General features: G+C 35.1%; 1 protein-coding gene across 1 annotated transcript in view; it reads right to left on the bottom strand.

Annotated features, from left to right (window-relative positions):
- Nucleotides 1–40: 40 nt before the first annotated feature.
- Nucleotides 41–22471, bottom strand: part of LOC126705260 (protein HIGH CHLOROPHYLL FLUORESCENCE PHENOTYPE 244, chloroplastic-like) — an 80310-nt gene continuing 57879 nt past the window's right edge. Inside the window, exon 8 of the mRNA XM_050404153.1 lies at nucleotides 41–325. Within this exon, the coding sequence (XP_050260110.1) occupies nucleotides 149–325 (177 nt within the window). The 3' untranslated portion in view covers nucleotides 41–148. The remainder of the gene's footprint in view (nucleotides 326–22471) is intronic.

Genomic DNA, 22471 nt, shown 5'->3' with positions numbered 1-22471 from the left:
TAAATTATTACTGATTGGAAGACAGGAAACAAAAAAGGGCGAGGTAAAGGGATCCAAATGAATAGCATTCCTATTTGATGACTGTTATCAGGTATCAAGCTTGTTGATACCTTCATGGTTACATTTACAGTTACAAAATGGACTTCATTCAGAAGTAGATGTCAGTTTGCTTTGACTGTACTTTGAGATCTTTCAATTTCTTCAATATGTTTGTGAAATAATCTTGCAAATATTTCTCTAGGGTAACTATATCTTTCACATCCACACCAAGAAGTTTATATGTCTCATTCATTGGAACAGAGAAAATAATGTCACTTGTGAGCACCTACAAAATACAAATGCACCCAATAAGGACATTAGTCGTCTCAATTATGTATGCTCGAGCCATTAACAAAAGAAATGCTCTTTCTAATCAAGATGTTGCAATGTGTCTATGATCAAGCGCTGTATAGCGGTTGAGAACATAACTTCTTAGCAAATTATATGCCATCCCTTCTTCAGCTATGCCGTTCTCTTCCATTTATTTCCTCATTTATTCGGTTCTTAAATAACACAGGAAGCATATTATTCTTTTTATGGGAATAAACAGGAATGAATAATTTATTATCCTGCAAATGTCAATCTGTCAGCAAAATCATTTGTCCACTCAAAAAACCGAGTCACCTGTCGAGTCAATCTCAACACAGAGACTGGGACAACAGTAACATTTGCATCTTGCCCTGCAAGCCTCTCGCACAATGTTATCACCTAAAACAAGAACAAACTTTTAATGTACAATAAGAAAGAGACTGTACATTCACTTTTATCCAAAGCCATTGATCATTTATTACTCTCTCTCTCTCTCTCATCTATACACACACACTCACACATAGAGGAGGCCACTTAGTATAGGATTTACCCTTCAACACAGGGTGCATAAAAGTACTGCTGTTACCAAAAGTTAATCAGTTACATACAATTTGTTTAAAAAGAAATGAAAAGTTAGCCACTCATAAATATATTCTGGTTTGAGAGCGTGGACAAAAACATTTGTAATTTATGACTGAATGACAATTTCATGTAATCAGTTTTTTTATTATTATTATTATTATTTTTTTAATTTTTAATATAAAGACAATTATAATATTCTGCTAATTCTGTTGTAGGAAAGCGCCTCCGGATAGCACTCCTACCTCAATATTGATTGTGAAAATATTATGATTATAGAAAGATCTCCAAGAAATAAACAACAGGAATGAAGCAAACCCAAAATCTGAAAATAAATAAACACACACAAACAAATGAAACATCAAGGACTTACGTGGTTCGGCTTTTGGCCTACATCCACAGGTAACAACGAAGAAATTCCACTAATCAAATATGGAGAAATACAGGTTGGTGTATCAATATTCTCACACACACCCAATCCCCAATACACCCAATAGCTCTCTCACAAATACAAGGAATAGAGAAAACCTTGCATCCTATGCTAAATTAGAGAACTCTCACAATAATATGCAGCAGCCAAAACTCTCTATTTCTCTCTCTTTTTACACTCATTTTCCCATCTCTACAATTGCCGCAACACCTCTCCTTGTATAGAATATCAAGTTGGCAAAGATGAGTCCTTGTAGCAATAGAATTGTATTCCATGCAACTTCCTTACATACACGTGCAAATACTAATCCAAGCAACTGTAAGTAGAATACTTTGAGCACATGAGGTCCAACACATCAATTCCAAATAGAATTGGATATGTAAGCCGGTTGGGAATTCAACATGCTATGAAAACTACTCCTAAAACAATTAGGAAGTAGTGTTGTACTTAGTGGTGGAGCCAAGATTTCAACTTAGAGGGAGCAAGATTAAATGACACCTTGATACTCATTTTATATATATATATATATATATATATATATATATTTCATATCATTCAAATAAAGAAATTATGCAACATATTACTTGATGTAAAAATGCATTATTTTGAATTTACAACTTATATCAAGAATGAACTCAGTTAAACTTATTAATACTTATTCAATAATTTTAAAATTATACAAATCCTAACATTGGTATCTAAAACAAAATAACACAAAGATAAGTAAAACAAATACACAAGTTTTATTTTTACACAATATTAGCATTCCAAAATAAATTTTAAAAAAAAAAAATTACAAATGACTTATTGCATAACTCATTTGATAAAGAATAAAAACATATAAGAAAGTTACAATTTTGAAAATTAATTTCATAATTTATTATCAATTGTGGTTGGCACTCTACTTCAATTTGAGATATACATTAAAGTTTGATTGCTTACTTATTTATACATGGTCTTTTTTATGAAGATCATATCATTGTTAAGTAGCATACACTCTAAGAAATATCATAATTTATTTTGAAAAGCCGTTTATTTTGAACATAAATTGTTAAAAAATAGGTCTAAACATTCATAATTTATGCTAATTTGATACTTTGGCTTTATTATTTTCACACTTGTGAATGTGTCTCACACATGTCTACAATTTTAAATCTGTTTTTAACTCTACTATAACTAGATTATCTTGGCATGTACTTTGCTATTTGATATCTAAATTTTTTTAATAATTACAGAATGCTCAACCATTTATCTTTCAATTAATTTGCATGCAGTTATGTAAATGTATCAATTGTTTCCTTGAAGCTCACAATAAACAATTAAACCAATATTGTCTTAATTTCACTATTTTTTTTTTACCAAAAAAAAAAAGTTAAAAAAAAATGGTTCAGGTTTGGGTCAGGTCGGGTTGACCCGCAAAAAACACGGGTCAACCCGTTTTTCCTTCGGGTAAAAAAAATCCGGTTTAAGTTAGGTATTTTTCGAGTCGGGTCGAGTCGGGTCGGAAAATTCTGACTCATTTTGCCAAGTCTAAAATAATAATAATAAAAATAATCTAAATACATAATGTTGAAATTAAAATAAATTGAGAAAATAAATTAATGTAGGAGTGTTAGGAATATTATAATATACCTATAAAGTTGTATTAATGTTCCAGTGCCTTGCATTCTGTTAGGTTCTAAAGTCTTAGGATTTTATGTATTTAGAACTCTAATTTGTATTGTTGGCAAACCATGATCAAAACAATGTGTTTAGAAATGTTTTAGACTAGCTCAAAGTTATGCATTTATGTAAAGTTGGAATTGAGTTAAAGCAGGAAAGCATTGTGCCTTTCGGCCTGGCTCGATCGATCGAAAGATAGGCTCGATCGATCGAAGCTCGGGCAGAATGATTTTCTGCAGATTTTTACAACTCAGCCCTAAGTGTTTTAAAATGTTTTTAGGGTTTCTTATTTGTCCTAAGTATAAAAGCAAAACCCTAGCCACGTTTTAGTATTGCTCATAATTGCAGTTTGTGTAAATCTCTTGTGAGATCTAGAGGAGCTTTCCTTTACACAAACTTAGGGTTTTCAAGGAGAAGATTTATCTACACCTTGATGATTAATTAAGTTGCTGCCATTGAAGTTTAAAGAAAACACAAGCAGGTGTACTTGTATCTGGTGGTGAATCCAAGAAAGAAGGAGTCCGTGGATTCGGAGCTTACACGTGGTCGTGTCAGTAAGTTCTACTGGTTGGTAGCAATAAGAAGTCGAGCGTGGGGGCTTATAGGTCTTATTGTATGAACTTCGATTCTTTCAAGATAGTGGATTCAAGTTTACCTTGAGGATAACTAGGTCAAATCCTCTCCAGGTTTTTATCGGTTTGGTTTCCTGGGTAATCATATCTTGTGTTATTTATTTTCCGCTGCTTTGCATGATATGATCTTTGTTATTGTGATAACCTAAATTTGTTAAATTGGACTAAGTAACAACTTAGCTAATTACCTAGGTTAAATCAATTGTTTTAAGGGGTCTAAAAACCATCAAGTGGTATCAGAGCGGGTAGCTCTTTTGTTGTTGATCCTTGGATCACTGAGCTAATCCTTGACCCCTGTTGTCATGGAACACGGACACTTTCTATTTATTCCTCCTCATTTTGATAGGAATAATTATGCTTATTGGAAAGTAAGGATGAAAGCATTCTTGAAATCCATTGATGAGAGAGTGTTGAACTCCGTTGAATATGGATGGGAGAAGCCCACTACTCCTGTTAGTGAGTGGGAAACTTCTCGAAAAGAAGCAGCTGTGTTTAATAGCAAGGTTATGAATGCGATCTTTAACGCTGTTTCTATGGAGGAATTTAAGAGAATCTCTAATGTTGAGATTGCTCATACTGCTTGGAATATCCTCCAGACTGTGCATGAAGGCACAAAGGTTGTCAAAATCAATAAATTGCAACAATTGACTTCTAAATTTGAAAGCATTAGGATGTCTGATGATGAATCTTTTGATGAATTCTATACTAAATTGAATGATATTGTTAATTATGCTTTTAACTTGGGTGAAATCTATGATCAACCTAAAATTGTTAGGAAGATTCTTAGATCTTTAACTGAAGACTTTAGACCCAAAGTGACTGCCATTACTGAAAGTAAGGATGTGGACTCCATCTCTGTTGATGAACTTGTAGGATCTCTTCAATCTTATGAGTTGGATCTACCCAAAACTACCAAATCCAAATCAATGGCTCTTAAGTCAGTTGATAATGTTGAAGGTGGTGGATTTGATGATGAACTCTCTGCTACAGAGATTGCCTACCTTACTAAGAACTTTAAAAACTTTCTCAGGAATAGTAATAGAAAGGCAAGAGGCACAAACACTGCTGAACTTAGAAACTTTAGGAAGCATGATCCCACTAAGGTTAACAATAATGATAAACCTAGAGAAAAAGTAGGTCAATCTTCCAATAATTCTTTGGACTCTCAGTGTTTTGGATGTCAAGGGTATGGACACATGAAATCTGAATGTCCTACCTATTTGAAGTCTAAGGGTAAGGCTATGGCTGTAACCCTTAGTGATGGTGAAGTTTCTGATAATGAGTCTGATTGTGATGAGGATGGAAACTTCATTGCTTTCACCGCTACTACTGTAGTCGATGAGAGCATAACTGTTGAAGAGAACCCTTCTGATGGGGAACTCTCTGAAGATGCAGATCTTCAAGAGGCCTATAATAAACTTTGCAAAGTTGCTGCAAAAGATGTTATGAATGTTAAACTTAGCCTGAAGAAAATTGAATCTCTTAAGCTTGAAAAGAAGAGTTTGCTTGTTAAACTGTTTGATGCTAAGATTAGGGTTGATCTGAAAGAGTCTAAGTCTAAGAAGCCTACCCTATCTAAGGACAAGACACATGATAAGCCTGCATGGGTTTGTCACTTTTGTGGAAAGTCTGAACACATTCGTCCAAACTGTTACAAGCTGCAAGCTGCAAAGAGAGCAAACAAACCAAAAGTACATGTGCCTCAAGCACAAGATCCTATGGTACTTATTGATGAATTGGTAAAGGCTTTAAACCTTTATTCCAATCCTAGAGTTAGTAATCATTCTCATGTGAATAAGAACTCCAATGCTCATGGTGCATCTAAAAGGTTTTTGATGCAAAAGACTCGAACTAACTGAGTCTTTCTGACATGGTTCTTGTGCTTCATTGTTCTACCCTTTATGATCATTGTTCTTAGGCTTTGTTTTTGTTTTGTTTTTTTTTTTTTTTTTTTTTTTTTTTTTTTTTTTTTTTTTTTTTCTAGGATTTGCATTGCATGACATTCATGCATTTCATTCTAGGTGTTTTTTTTTTTAATAAAAAAAAAAAGAGGAGAAGAAAAAGGAAGCAAATTTTGTTTTGTACTATTCTTCTTGGTTTTTGAGAACAAGGTTGGTCAATTTATTTTCACATAACATGTTTTTTGTACCTTGTTTAGCTTTGATGAGCTTACTCATTGCACTTTACTAGTTGAAGTTTTGTAGTGCATGTTGTGTGGGAAAGATGTTTATGGTTCTTGATTATTTTGTCTTAATCTTGAAGTCACATGTTTTTGAATGTTTGACTTGAACTTTTAGAGGAAGGCATAAATAACCATCTCACCACTGTTCACTAGCCAATCATGAATACCTTAGTGCATATCATAAGATTTTGTGCTCGAGAAAGTGTAGCACATGCACAAAAAGAACATAAGGTGAAACCTCGGTTTAAATTACTTAATACTTAAAATTGGTGTGTACTATTAGGCTTGATGCCAAACTCACATGACATAAAATTGATATGTATATTATGAGGCATAAATTCAAGAAACCTACATGATTGCAAGCTTATGATCAAGGAGATGTGGGAGTTATATGATGTAACTCTTTAGGTGATAATCTCTTTTAAATTCTTTGCGATGAATTTTGTAGACTTTGTGATTGATTGCTATTCACATATCACTTCACATGTATCTCAAGTTTTTGCTAGTTGCACACACTACACGAGTTACTCTTTGCTAAACTTTGTACATGTTATTGTGTGTATTTATGGTCTGACCAACCAAGTTTTGCAAATACTTTGATTTTTGTGCAAAATTAATTTGTTGCTTGAAAATTTGTGGAGAATGCAAGAAATTTTGTTTTCGGGGAATTTGCGCTTAAAATTTTTTTCGAAAATCATATCATCACATACTCATGCATTTTATTCTTAAATTTCAATGCTTTGAGTTGATTCTAAATGTTTTAAAAAAAAAAAAACTGTGCTTTTTCCTCAAATTTAGTGCGACTCTGCCCATTTCGATCGATCCATTCTGTTTTTCGATCGATCGAAAATTTTTAAATATGTTCGAGAGAGCCTCTGTCTGTTTCGATCGATCGAACTCTTTTCAAAAAATTTTAATAGAGTCTTTGTCTGTTTCGATCGATCGAGGCTGTTTTTCGATCGATCGAAACTCGTGAAACATGTTTTTAAAAGGTCAGATTGTTTTTTTTCGAAAGGACTTTTTCAAAAAGTTTTTCAACCTTTCCTCTCTCTCCGACTTGGCTAAGGCTCCACCAAAGATTTTTTGTCATTTTCCTCCGGATTTTTTGCAAGGTTTTTGTCTTCCAAAGCTGGTAAGTCCTTTTTGCCCTTCCTTTTGCATTTTATTTCATGATTTCATGCATTTTTCATGCATTGTATTGGGTATTTTCGGCACTTTTCATATATTGGCATTTTTTGATGATTCAAACCTTTTTCTGGTGAAATTGATCAATAGGTTTTTGTTCTAGGATGCTATATTGATGATTCTTGTAGATTAATTTGATCAATTTTGTGGTTTTTGAAAAATTGGAAATTCTAGGGTTTGAAATTGATCCGATTTGGGGATTTTGCCAAAATTGGGTTAAATTGATGAAATTGGCTTGTTAAATTGATGTATTTGGTCATTATTTTTTAAACTCTATCATGTCTAATGATCAATTCGTCAATTTCTTTCAAATTGAACAAGTGGTTTTCAAAATTTTGGGGTTTTTGTGTTAATACCTCTATGTTCAAGCCAATTTTGTGAATTTGAACTTTTTGGACTTAATTGCACTACATTAGAACATGCATCATACCATTTAAATTGTTCGTGCATCATCTAGATTTTTATTCTATATTTTTTTTGTGCTAACTTGCAGTCTGCCCTTGGTTTTGTCTTTTGTGTTTTTGTTCTTTTGCTCTGTGTTTTGGTCCTTATCTTAGCACTATGCCTAGGAAAACTAGAGCCAATAGGACCCCTTCCACTTCCTCTGTGTCTCTCTCTAGGAGTGAGGAGTTTAGGAATGATAAGTGTAGAGAGGCCTTTGAGAATTTGAACCGTAAGCGTAAGATTTGGGCTGAGCGTGCTGTGATTTTAGATGAGCTTGATCCGGCCATTAGGGCTAACTTTGAGTCTAGAGGTTGGCTGCCTCTCTTAGAGATAGATCATCCACCCCCGACCACCCTGATTAGAGAGTTCTTCTCGAACCTCTCTTGCCACGTCTATGATTCCAACACCCTTGTTAGGAGTTGGATACGAGGTGTTGAGTTTACCATTACCCCTCGGGTAGTGGCTGAGGCTCTTGGGGTTCCGGTTGTTCGGGAGCCTGACTATCCCTATGATGAGTCACCCTCATTAGATGTTGTCATGTCATACATCACTGGGTCATTTATTCAGTGGGGTTCTGATCCTCGGATCACGTCCGCTGAGCTTACCGAGACTGCCTATCTTTTCTTTAGGATAACGTGTCATTCGTTGTGGCCTATTTCTCACTTCCACACCATCCCTTTAGAGCGATGTGTGTTTTTGTATGGCTTTGTTTCTAGAGCGTTTATCAACTTTCCTCACTTGTTCCTTCGTTCTTTGAACGAGGTTCATAGGAGTTCTGCCGTAGGGCATGCGCTTATTCATCCTATTTTCATTCATAAGATTTTGCTCTTTTTAGGTCTAGATGGTTTTCCGTTTGGTGAGCCTGTTCATGTTGTTGCTCCTATAGGTGCCACCTTTTTTAAACAGAGGGCTACTCACTTGTGAGTTGCTCCTTCACGTCCTAGAGGTGCGTCATCTAGTGGTGTTCCCCCTCCTCCCTCTTCTACAGGTACTGATGCTGCTAAGACATCGGGTGCTGCTACTGCTGATGATATTCCTCCACCGACTACTTCGGATGATTCAGACATTCGTCGTACGTTGGATCATGTCTTGACCGTTTAGGCGGCTCATGGACAGATTTTGGTGGACATGCTCAATGAGATCCGTGCCTTGCGTACGAAGTTGGCGCAGTTTAGACCACCTCCCTTTTAATGATAGATTCTGTTTGCCCTTTGACATTCCGTCACAAAAATGGAGAGTACTTTGTAGAATTTTTGCTTTTAGGGGGAGTATATGTTTTTTGGTTAGAGCTTGTGGAGTTTAGATTGTATCTAGGTGCTTCACTTTGTACTTTACCTTTTTAGCTCTTGCCATGTTTTTGTTGGGATATTCATGTTAGGGGGAGTTTTTTTTTTTTTATTGGTATTTTATATGTTTCTTGTTTCAAACTGTTTATTGATTTATATTTATGAGTTATTCATTGATATATGTCTTTATTGTGTGTTGTTTGAAATCAAGAATTTATTTTGTTTACTTGTATTGTTTCCACACATGCGGTTATGCATTTTGTTTAGTGTTTCAGGAAATATACAGGTTGATTCAATTGAGCTGCTGTCTATACTTGCAACTGATGGATAGTAGTTAGGATTGAATTTGTTTTATGAGCAATATTTTGTAAATGGCTTTTTATTTTGTAAACTTTGAGCTTCTAGTTGTGTTTTGTCATGGATTGCCAAAGGGGGAGTTTGTTAGGTTCTAAAGTCTTAGGATTTTATGTATTTAGAACTCTAATTTGTATTGTTGACAAACCATGATCAAAATAATGTATTTAGAAGTGTTTTAGACTAGCTCAAAGTTATGCATTTATGTAAAGTTGGAATTGAGTTAAAGCAAGAAAGCATTGTGTCTTTCGACCTGGCTCGATTGATCGAAAGATAGGCTCGATCGATTGAAGCTCGGGCAGAATGATTTTCTGCAGATTTTTCCAACTCAGCCCTAAGTGTTTTAAAACGTTTTTAGGGTTTCTTATTTGTCCTAAGTATAAAAGGCAAACTCTAGCCACGTTTTAGTGTTGCTCATAATTGCGGTTTGTGTAAATCTCTTGTGAGATCTAGAGGAGCTTTCCTTTACACAAACTTAGGGTTTTCAAGGAGAAGATTTATCTACACCTTGATGATCAATTCAGTTGCTACCATTGAAGTTTAAAGAAAACACAAGCGGGTGTGCTTGTATCTGGTGGTGAATCCAAGAAAGAAGGAGTCCGTGGATTCAGAGCTTGCACGTAGTCGTGTCAGTAAGTTCTACTGGTTGGTAGCAATAAGAAGTCGAGTGTGGGGGCTTGTAAGTCTTATTGTATGAACTTCGATTCTTTCAAGATAGTGGATTCAAGTTTACCTTGAGGATAGCTAGGTCAAATCCTCCCCAGGTTTTTACCGGTTTGGTTTCCTGGGTGATCATATCTTGTGTTATTTATTTTCCGCTGCTTTGCATGATATGATCTTTGTTATTGTGATAACTTAGATTTGTTAAATTGGACTAAGTAACAACTTGGCTAATTACCTAGGTTAAATCAATTGTTTTAAGGGGTCTAAAAACCATCACATTCTATTAAAATTTTTTGTAGAATTAAGCATATGTTTCTTTATTTGTTTAAGTAGTTAAAATTAAGATTTATAGAAAGAGTATGAAACTGTGAAAAATTAGAAGAAAATATGACTCATGTCAAGGATACAATAAAAATTCACAGCAATTTCACAACTAGGACTGTAAACGAACCAAGCCATTCATGAACAACTCAGGCTCAACTCGATAAAAAGCCTGTTCATATTCGTTTGTTTACAAAGAAGCCAAGTTTGAGCCTTAGTTTTAGGCTTGTTTGACAAACAAGCCGACCTCAAGCAAAAAAAATTATTCGTGAACAATAAGGCTCGATACAAAACATGCTGAGTTTAATCTCGTTTATAGCTTGATATATGTTTACTAATTAAACTTATAATTATGACATTACACATATGTTTTGGAATGTTAATTTATTTAGATTTGTGAAGATTATAGTTGTACAAATGACAAATGTGGATGTAAAAATTGTATTTTGAAAAATTACTCAAGCTATAGACAATAAATGATGATGGATGGATTTAATTTTGTAAAATTGTAATTTGAACAAATTATAATCATAGGTGTTAGAAGCATGATAAAATGAGTATATTATATATATATATATATGTGTGTGTGTGTGTGTGTGTGTGTGTGTGTGTGTGTGTATTTGTTTACTTGATTTTTGGTGATATAAGCATTTGATGATGCAATTTTTTTGGATCCCAAGCTATAAAGCTTGACTTGAGCTCGAGTTTGAGCTTGATATTAAGCTCGAGCTTAACTTGACTAATTAATCGAGCCGAGTCGAGCCGAGCTCAAACTTTTTGGCATTCTTACAAGCTCAAGTTCAAACATTGCTTTTAGGCTTGTCTAGCTCAAGCTTAGCTCAACCTCAAGCTCAAGCTCAAGCTCAAGCCAGGCTTGAGCATTTGATTTTTATTGATGAGCCAAGCTCAAACACACACTACTCGGCAAAGCTTAGCTCATTTATAGCCTTCACAACATTCATCAAATTAGCACATCATCTCATACATGTGGGTCATTAAAAAAAATTTAAATCATATATTGTGGTTTATATTTTGAATGGAAAGAACACAAAATAGATTTCTTTAATGCTCTACACACAAAAAGAAGGTGATTTCAATTTTTTCATCATTGACCTTTTTTATGTCTAAAACATACCAATCTGTAATTTGTAGTTTTGTACTATATACTGTGACCCTGTGAGAAGCAAAGAAATTCTATAATAGTGAATTTAACTATTTAAATGGCACACTAGGAAAAGATAAAAACTAGTATGGTGATTGTTTTTTTTTTTTTTTTTTTTTTTTTTCTCTTATAGTAACATGCTTTCTGATATGTGTAGGGGGGCAATTGAAGCTTTCTAATATCAAACTCTAGTATTATACTATTATATACAAATTCTAGGACAGGTCAAGGGGGTAGCGGCTCCCTCTCGACCCCCCTTGGCTCTGCCCCTAGTTGTACTTGAAATAGGAATTCAAGTCTAGCATACCACTTCAAAACAATTTGAATTAGGATAAGTCAAGCCACCATTCAACTACAAAACCCTTAGCATGCAATTAAGGTAAATGTTTCATCATTAAGCCCGTAGAAAAAAAGGTGAATGTTTCATCGACTAACTATAATCACGCAAACCTATTTTTTCTTAATTCATTAATACTTTTTAGAATACCTGTCTCCGCACACCATCAATATCAATCATGTCATTACCATTGGTTAACGAGAAAAAATTGTCATTTTTTTTTTTTTTTTGCTGAATGAGAAAAAATTGTCATTAACTAGTGGAGAAACGGAATTCGGCATGAGATCGAGAGAATAAAGTGTGGGGATACAAGTGAGTTTAAATGTAGATAGGTGCCGTACGTACGTGCATGGATCACTTGGCAATAAAAAGAGTGACGGAAAGCACCTTTTGACAATTCTCAAAAGCTGCTTATTCATAAACAAGCAATAATTTGAACAAGAAAGTAAGGAGTATTTTCATCTTTTTGCACATTCATGTTTGTCTTTTTCCGCTTTTTTGAGATAATTATGTATAAGGATGGTTATGGGTAGGGTATGGATCGGGTATATCTATACCCTACTCGAAAAGTTTGCTTATGGATACTCGAATATCAATACTCATTAGTATTTATACCTAAATCTTATCCGAATATATTATTCATAGATATCCATACCCTACCCGAAACCCATTTAATTTATTATTATTATTATTATTATTATTATTTAAAATAAATCCGAATACAACAACTTCTTCGTCAATTCTATTTTTGTCTTTTTTTTCCTTAAATTCTCACTCTCTCTCAATTCTCATCTCATAGTATATTTATGATATATCTGTTTTTTTTCCCCCCACAGTTTTTTGAGAAACAAATAGAGTGATAGAGAGAGAATGGAGTGATGTCATCTCCTCCTCCTCCTCCTCCTCCTCTGCCACCGCCGCCTCCTCCTCTGCCGTCGAAGCCGCCGAAGATGGACATGTTGATAAGGATGGGGATAGTAGACGAGAATGGAGTGATGTCGACGGATTTCAAGGTTGGCGAGATCAATGAGGGTTTTGATCGGCGAGATCTCCAACCCTTGCCTGACTCGTCCGTGACTGGCAGCTCAAGCACTGGAAAAGCCAAGATGTGTTGGGAAGAGGAAGTACAACAAGATGGTGGCATGGATGAGCTCTTAGCTGTGTTGTGTTACCAAGTTCGAGCTTCAGACATGGCTGAGGTTGCCCAGAAGCTCAAATTGCTCGAGGATTTGATGGAAAATGCTCAAGGTGATGGCCTCTCTCATCTCGCCTCTGAGACTGTCCATTACAACCCTTCTAATCTTAATGCCAGAGAGAGTGTAGTGACGGTGAGAGAGGTTGGGTTTTTTTTTTTTTTTTTTTTTTTTTTTTTTTTTTTTTTTTTTACAGGTCGGGTTTAGATAATATCCATACCCTACCCGAACAATTCGGGTAATATCCATACCCTACCCGGTTAAGCTCTACCCATGAAGAACCGGATATTACCCGGAACATTTGGATCGGTTAGGGTTGGATATCCATTACTGGGTATGACCATCCCTAATTATGTATAATAAACATCAAAATTTTACTTTAGCTTAAATTAAATTTTTTTTTTTTAATTTAGTGTTAGAAATGTACAAATTGATCGTATCTTTACTAAACTGTTTATATATTGGTTTTTATGGGTTAAAAAAAAAAAAGCATTTTCTTATCAACTCATGAATAAGATGAAGAAAATTAGATAATTATTGGTATTTCCAAAATACCATACTCACATGCATGATACTCCAAACTAATAAAATGTTACCATTTATTATAAAAATTTGTGTTTGTATCATTATAAGTTTGAACTTGAAGTATGAAGTATCGTGTCAACTATATTTCGTTTGCTTCTTATAATAACTTACTTGAAGAAAAGAAAGATATGTTGCTCAACTAGCAGCAAGCGGGAGGAGATTTGTGGGAATAAAAGTGTTAATTCAATCATATATGTGGAAATAAAAACCCCAGCCTTTGGATGCACATTTTGTTAAATATTTGTGAAAAATGTATATAATTTAAAATTTGGTTCAGTTAAAGAGTATCCTTAAGACATTTGTTAATTGACCATTTTATAAAAGTTTTTATTAGAAAATATATCAAATTTTTTTTTTTCATTTTCAACGAAAAATTAAACCAATATACCTTAGGGCATCTATTAACTTTTTCCTTAAAAATTAACCAAACATCATTTTCTTTGAGGTGCACATTTTATATTTCTAGGAAAATTAATGTGCAAATCAAAGTTTCCAATCGTGTTGCACATTGCTTGACTCATCAGCTAGTTTTAAATTGAATTTTATGCTCATGCATGCTGCAATGCATTCATAAATAATGCTGTTCGGTAAAATGAAACTAGTAAGACACACATCATCCATCATTTTTATTTTATTTTTTACCTTTCATCGGCTCAAATTATAGCCACCTGAGTATGAAATAAGCTTGTTATAAAGGAGGCTTGTGATGTTGATAATGATGTCTATCATTATAAAATGAGTTATCCTAAAGGTCCCAAAATCTAATTTGACATCATAACTAAGGGTGAGTGGTTCATTAATAAAAGATTACTTCTATATGGTTTGGTTGGGCCAATATTTTAACCTTCAAAGACACAATGTCGGTCCACTCAATATTGTTACTTATAAATGCTTATGGGATTCCGATTCAGCTAAGGTTAACTTATTATTGTATTCACTTAAGTGAGCATTTACAAAACCGATTCATATAGTTTATCTCACTTTGGCGGCATTGTAAAAGACAAATGGTATTTTGCTTCTTATTTTTCAAAGTTAACTTATTCTTATGTACGAAGGTACTGTAATATTGTAGTTCACTCGCTTGTGAGACAAGCAATTTTTTTTTCTTCTTTACAAGTCTAGATAGAAGATATACCATCAAATATTATAGATGTACTTCAGGCTGATTTTAACAGGCTTTGTTAATTAAAATATATTGTTTTTCTTCCCCAAAAAAAAAAAAAAAAAAAAAAAAAAAAAAAAGTGAGCATTTACAATTCCTCATTTTCAAAGAGTAAGTTTGTTCACCAATTGGCCATCGATAAACGATGAATATCCCTAGTTTAAATCCTTTAAGCATTGGTTACTCAGTTTATTCTATTAGGGCATATGTGATTCAATGATAGGAACATATGTCACTATTTTATGTAATTGGCTAATCCTTTGACAAAACGCACTTTACTTGTAATTGAGTAGATCTAGGATGTGTTTAATGCTTCAAAAAACAAGGTTTCAAGTTCAAGTGTTAAAGCCATGCAAGTCTGTCTAAGAATCAAGTTAGGAAGTACAGGATTTTAAAACTCGACAGCTAACATCTATCCAAATTTAGATGCTACTGAAGCCCGTGGCTTGACAGCTAGCTCGATAGATGGCTATCTATTGAGGTTTATGAAGTTCAGTTTTTCAAGCTGATTTTCATCCAATCCATGAAGGTATGTTTGGGCTTTCTTTTCTCATAACACTAAACATATATAAAGATTATTTTAAGGGCCATAATAGGTTACAAAAGTTGCACAAGAGCACAATTCCACAATGTGAAGAAAGGTGTGATCGGAAACTTAGTTTTGCCCTAGTTCTTAAAGAAGTTGTTGTGTTTGTACACCATAGAGTTTTGTGACTAAGCAACTTCATGATCTTCATCGTGTGATGAACTGAAGAACTTTGCAGCCAACATCCTTCTCTAGTTTGTGATCAAGTCACGTATTGAAATCCATGCAATTAGTTAGTCATGTACTGGGAGTCATGCATTGAATAGAGAGATTTTCACTACAGAACAAGTCCAATTGGGTATTGGAGTAAGGGTTCAATTGTAAGTTGGTATAAGGTACTGAGATTCCTTTATTTGTAACCGCTTGTTTTGATAATAATGGATTTTCAGAACTGATGACCTTAAAATCACCCGGTGGGGTTTTTGCTATGTAAGTTTTCCCCATTCGTAAAAAAATCACCTTGTCAATTTATTTTCCGCTGCATACTTTAGTTAGTTAGTGATTTATTTGTGCTACCACGTACAATTACATGTTAATCTAATTAATTAATAAACTTGGCTAATTAATCTAGGGGTGTGTCGGTTCAGTTTGGGTCAGTTTTCTAAGTCTTGGCCAACTGAAACCGAAATTTTCGGTTTGTGAAATTCTCAACCGAAACTGACCGAAGTAATTGGAATCAAATCAGTTTCGGTTGGATTTCGGTTTCGGTGGGTTTTTTCAGTTTCCTCATCATTTATTTTCTAAGAAAGCAAACAAGGAAAAAAAATATAAACAAGTTTTTTCGGTTTCCTCAAGTTTGTGCTTAATATTAAGCTCAAGCTTGGCTTGACTAACTATTCGAGCCAAGCTCAAGCTTTTTGGCTTTCCCACAAGCTCAAACTCAAACATTATTTTAGGCTTATCACAAGCTCTAGCCAAGCTTGAGCTTTTAATTTTTATTGGCGAGCCAAACTTGAACATGTACTACTCGACGAAGCTCGGCTCGTTTACAGCCCTATGTCTCTCTCTTTCCTCTATTGTCTCTCTCCACTACAACTAGCTGGCTAGTAAAAACGCATAGTGTATTGTCAAATATTATGCTAAAGTAGCAAAAGTAAGTTTTTGGTGCATTAAATTATCATTATTTTTTAGCACAGTCAATGCTAGCGCTCTAACTAATTAACACAATTATATATATTACAAATTTGGATTGATAAAAGATTTATAAATATTATACATACTAAAATATATTTTTCATGTAATATAGAATTCATGAATAAGAGGAAAAAATTGAAAATTTATGCTATTCCAAACCAATGAAAGCAATAAAAATTAATTTTTTTTCATGACTTTACGGTTATATCGTATTTTGTGCTAAATAATTTGTTTTTATTAGTTTGAACTTTCAAGTATCAAGTCAACTATATTTCATTAGTTTCTTTTTTTCTTTTTTGAGAAGAATATTTCATTAGTTTCTAATAATTATTACTTGTTAAAAAGAGGGTTTTCTTGTTGTTCAACTTACAGCAAGCGGAGATTTCTAGCTGAGTCCTGTTAGATCAAGTGTTACTTGACTTTAACTTTGTCCAACACCCATCACACTCCCGTAACTTCAAACATTTGGAAACACAAACTTTGAAGGCCGACCCATGCAAAAAATTTTCCCTGGTTATATCAGCCCAATCCCATGAAAATGGGGGTGCATAAAGTCAAGGAGTTATTTCTAATTTTCTACGAGAAACGCTAATGATTATTTCATTGAGCTTATAAGGAATAAGTGACCCTACTTTTTAACTTTTAAGTGTAGGGTTGCTATCGGTTTAAATTATTACTGATTGGAAGACAGGAAACAAAAAAGGGGGAGGTAAAGGGATCGATCCAAATGACTAGCATTCCTCTTTGATGACTCCTATCAGGTATCAAACTTGTTAATACATTCATGGTTACATTTACAGTTACAAAATGGACTTCATTCAGAAGTAGATGTCAGTTTGCTTTGACTGTACGTGCTTTGAGATCTTTCAATTTCTTCAATATGTTTGTGAAATAATCTTGCAAATATTTCTCTAGGGTAACTACATCTTTCACATCCACACCAGGAAGTTTATATGTCTCATTCATTGGAACAGAGAAAACAAATGTCACTACTGAGCACCTACAAAATACAAATGCACCCAATAAGGACATTAGTCGTCTCAATTATGTATACTTGAGCCATTAACAAAAGAAATGCTCCTTCTAATCAAGATGTTGCAATGTGCCTATGATCAAGCACTGTATAGCAGTTGAGAACATAACTTCTTAACATATTATATGCAGTCCCTTCTTAAGCTATGCTGTTCTCTTCCATTTATTTCCCCATTTTATGTTTTTCAAGTACACAAGAAGCAAATTATATTAATTTTTTGGGAACAAACAGGAATGAATAATTTATTACCTCTGAAAATGTCAATCTGTCAGCAACATCATTTGCCCACTCAAAAAACCGAGTCACCTGGCGAGTCAATCTCAACACAGAGACTGGGACAATAGTAACATTTGCATCTTGCCCTACAAGCCTCTCGCACAATGTTATCACCTAAAACAAGAACGCACTTTTTAATGTACAATAAGAAAGAGACTGTATATTCACTTTTATCCAAAGCCTAGGGTATTGCACGAGGTGCAATAGTTCTAACTTTAGCCTTTGATTTAATCCAACGGTTGTAAAGAGTTGTCACGTCATCGATCCGTGTCTCACTAATTTTTTACTCCACTTTCTTGCCCTTTCACTTCCCTTTCTCTTTCAGATTCACCAAATTTCAAAATTTTTCTCTCTTCCACCAAACCAAACCTTGCTGTATGTGAGACACCAGCGTTGATTCTCCATGACCATGGCTACAACTGGAAGCCTCCAAGGCTCACACAACCACCACCGACGGTGCTTGCTGGCTTGACCTTCTCCTCTCTTTAGGTCTATGTTTTTTCGCTCTCTTAAGTCTAGCCGTGGCCAAGCTTCTACTTGCACCGCGACACCACCATTTCTGGTGATGCTTCTCACCATTTATACCGCCATTGGTAGAAATATAACAATAATTCATTTTCATCATTTGGGTTTGGCAGTAACACAATGTTCTATTTTATCTTAATTGTTAAGGACATATTTTGTGTAATTGGCTAATCATTTGACAAAACGCACTTTACTTGTAATTGGGTAGATTTAGATGGTGATGACAAAACGCACAGAAAAAGACCAATAAAATATAATAAAACTCTAAAAAAGAAAATAAACAAGTATGCACATATCCAACAAGTATGCACAAATGAAGTCACATTATTAGAAGAGTAAATCTCATCCCTTTTATCCAATCAGTGAGCAAACAAGAGGAAAAAAAACCCACATACCAAAACAACATAAATTGACAAAAGCCCTGTTGAATTCCATACAAGCTTTGAAGATACATCAATGGTGGAATGAAAACTCAGAGAGAGAGAGAAAAGAATGATGTCAAACTTGTATATTGAATTAATTGATTAGTTTACAATGCTCTGTTCTTTATATATTGAGAACAGAGACGGGAAAGCTGAGTAACAGAGTAACAGAAAAATAACTGCCTAACCAATCCAAACTGTACACGTGGAATAAGAGCTAACAAACTCATTAACCTGTATACAAAACGACAACCGTTTATGGTTATGGCTATCTAAACTAATCTAAACTAAACTACTGTAGCTTAGCTCTATATTTACAAAAATACAATGCTTTGTAATACAAACACTGATATCTATAACAAACTCAATACTCCCCCTCAAGATGAACCATAGATGTTGATTAGGTTCATCTTGGATAGAAGGAAGTAAAATTGCTTGTATCCAAGGGCTTTGGTGAAGAAGTCAGCGATCTGGTGTCTAGTAGGCACATGAAAAGTTTTAATCACCCCATCTTGAATCTTACTTCGAATATAGTGACAGTCAACCTCTATGTGCTTTGTACGTTCGTGAAATACTGGATTTGCAGCAATATAGAGAGCTGCCTGTTTATCACAGTACAAAGAGGTTGGATGATTGTGATCTAAACCAAAAGTTCTAAGTAATGCCAACAACCAGACAAGCTCACTTGTGACAGTAGCTATTGCACGATACTCAGATTCTGCTGATGATCTGGACACTACTTGTTGCTTTTTACATTTCCAGGATATAAGGGAGTCACCAAGGAAGACACAAAATCCTGAAACTGATCGTCTAGTGTCCGGGCAAGCTGCCCAATCAGCATCACAGTATGCTTTGAGCTTCAACTCAGAGCTTGCAGATAGAAATAAACCCTGCCCTGGTGTCTTCTTAAGATACTTAAGTATCTTATAAACTGCTTGTAAATGAGGAATCTGAGGTGAACTCATAAACTGACTCAGTTTGTGCACTGAGTAACAAATATTAGGTCTGGTTAGAGTCAGATAGAGCAGTTTGCCTATAATTCTTCTATACAAAGATGGATCTGGTGCAACCTCTCCCATTGAACTCCTAAATTTGGTTGATTGATCCATAGGCACATTAGCAGGCTTGCTTGCTAGCAGACCTGTATCAGATAGCAGCTCGAAAACAAACTTCCTTTGACATAAACTAATACCTTTCTCAGTCCTAGCAACCTCAAGGCCTAAGAAATACTTCAAAGTACCAAGATCCTTGAGTTTGAACTTGGCATCTAGGAAAACCTTGAAGGTATTGACTGCCTCCACATTATTGCTAGCTATCAAAATGTCATCCACATAGATTAGCAAGATGAGAATTGAACCCTTGCTAACCTTAGTGAAGACAGAGTAATCTGATTTAGATTGAATAAAACCATGATCAAGGAGAGCAGATGAGAGCTTAGCAAACCATTGTCTACTGGCCTGTTTCAATCCATAAAGGGATTTAGTGAGTTTGCACACCTCCCCCTTGCTGCCAAATCCAGGAGGAGGGACCATATACACTTCCTCAGTCAATTTCCCATGTAAGAAGGCATTGTTTACATCTAATTGGGACAGATGCCAACCATACACAGCAGCCATAGCCAAAAGGGTCCTAACAGTCACAAATTTCACCACAAGAGAGAAGGTCTCAAAGTAATCAACTCCCTCAGTTTGAGTAAAACCTTTAGCAACCAATCTAGCCTTGTACCTCTCAATGGATCCATCAGCTTTAAGCTTGATTTTGTAGACCCACTTGCACCCAATTGGCACTTTACCAGGAGGCAGTTTGACCATGACCCAAGTCTTGTTAGCCTGAAGTGCATCAATCTCAGCCTTCATGGCAGCTTGCCACAATGGATTAAGTAAAGCTTCAGCATAGGAAGTGGGTTCCTTGGCAATAGACAAGGCAATAGAGAAGACTCTATGTGCAGTAGACAGCTTAGAATAAGAAAGAGTTGAGGAAAGTGGATAAAGGATACCTGGACTGTCACTGGAGATTGAATCATAGGAAGGTAGAGAAGTGGAAGCCAAGTTGCAGTGATGATTAGGAATGAGAGTGGAAGCTAAATTACAGTGGTAGTCATGAAGATATGAAGGAGTTTTATGAGTCCTAGTGGACTTTCTAACAAGAGGTAAGTCAGGTTGAACAATAGGGAAGTTAGGTTGAATGGGAGGTTCTTGTTGATGAGGAATAACAGGATTAGGATGAGAAGAATCCAGATCAGGGTGAACAAGATCTGGAAATTCATCAGGAGGTATAGCTGTATCAACAGAACTAAAAGGAAGAGAAAATTCAGCAGAAATGGAAGCAATAGAATCTGGAAAATGTGACTGAGATGGAAAGATATTGTGAGAAATTGAAGGAGAACTAGGAATGGGTTTAGAATGCCAGTGTTTAAAGGGAAAAACATTCTCTTTGAAGATAACATCTCTTGACAGAAACATAGTTCTTGTGGACAAATCATACAACTTATACCCTTTAGTCCCAAAAGGATAACCAAGAAATATGCATGCCTTTGCTCTAGGATCAAATTTTGATCTGTTCCTAGTTAAAGTAGAGGCATAGCATAGGCAACCAAAAGATTTAAGGTGCTGATATGAAGGAGAATGACCTAAAAGTTTCTGGTATGGTGTAAGATTGCCTAAAAGAGGACTAGGAAGCCTGTTGATGAGATATGTGGCTGTGAGAACACAATCTCCCCAGAATTTTAAAGGTAAGTTGGCATGAAATCTCAAGGCTCTAGCAACATTCAACAGATGCTGGTGTTTTCTTTCAACAACAGCATTTTGCTGTGGAGTTTCAACACAGGACAGTTGATGTAAAACACCTTTGGAAGCATAAAATGAAGAAAGAGCAAATTCAAGACCATTATCACTCCGAATGACCTTAATGGACACTTTGAATTGATTAAGAATCATTTGAAAGAAGGTTTGAAGTAGGGAAGAAGCATTAGATTTGTACTTCATTAAATAAACCCAAGTGCATCTACTATGGTCATCAACCAAAGTAAGAAAGTATTTTGAGCCATTTAAGGAAGGAGTAGAATAGGGTCCCCAAATATCAGCATGGATTAAATCAAAACAAGCTAAGGAAACACTTGTGGATTTAGAAAAAGGTAATTTGTGCTGTTTAGCTAAAGGGCAGATATGACAATCAAAAGAGTTGTTATTATTACAGGGAGTCAGATTAGGTACAATAGGTTTCAACAAAGCTAATCTTTGTGAAGAGGGATGACCCAATCTATAATGCCACAATCTAACAACATCATTTGAAGTAGCAACAGAAGGAAATGAATCAAGATTACAAGCATTGACACGTTTGTTACAAAAGAAAGAAGGTAATTTGGATAGAACTTCTAAAACAGAAGATGGCAAGGTGATGGAATCATTGCACTGCAAGATATACAGCCCTCCATGTCTCTTACCCAACCCAATCATCTTCCAATGCAGTAAGTCCTGGAGAAAACAGTAATGAGAAAGGAAGATGCAACAACATGAAGGGTTTTGGGTTAGTTTGCTTATGGAAATAAGATTGAAAGAAAAGGTAGGAATGCAAAGAACATTTTCTAGAATCAATGTGGCTGAGATTTTAATAGTTCCAACATGAGTCACCTTAACCATTTCACCATTAAGGAGTCTAACAGAAATCTGAACAGAAGAAGTGACAGAAGTGAAGAAGTGAATGGAATGTACTATGTGGTCTGTTGCACCACTATCAAGAATCCAATCATATGAACTAATATGAGAGGTATTTGCACTGGAAGAAAAGACTGAATGCTCAAGGGAAGGGGAAAAACAAATACCTGAGAAGGTTTGGGCTTGAACATCCATTGAAGGTTGAGTAATGATGGTGGCAACTTGATGAGCATTTGCTAAACATGCCTCTGGTGGTGCTTGAGTGCCAAAGTGACATTGAGAGTTCAGCAGACCAATCAATTGCTGATATTGAGCCT

Source organism: Quercus robur, chromosome 11 (assembly GCF_932294415.1).
Source record: "Quercus robur chromosome 11, dhQueRobu3.1, whole genome shotgun sequence".
Taxonomy (NCBI): Eukaryota; Viridiplantae; Streptophyta; class Magnoliopsida; order Fagales; family Fagaceae; genus Quercus; species Quercus robur.
Note: the sequence above shows the minus strand (reverse complement) of the source record. Positions and strands in the feature narration are given on the sequence as shown.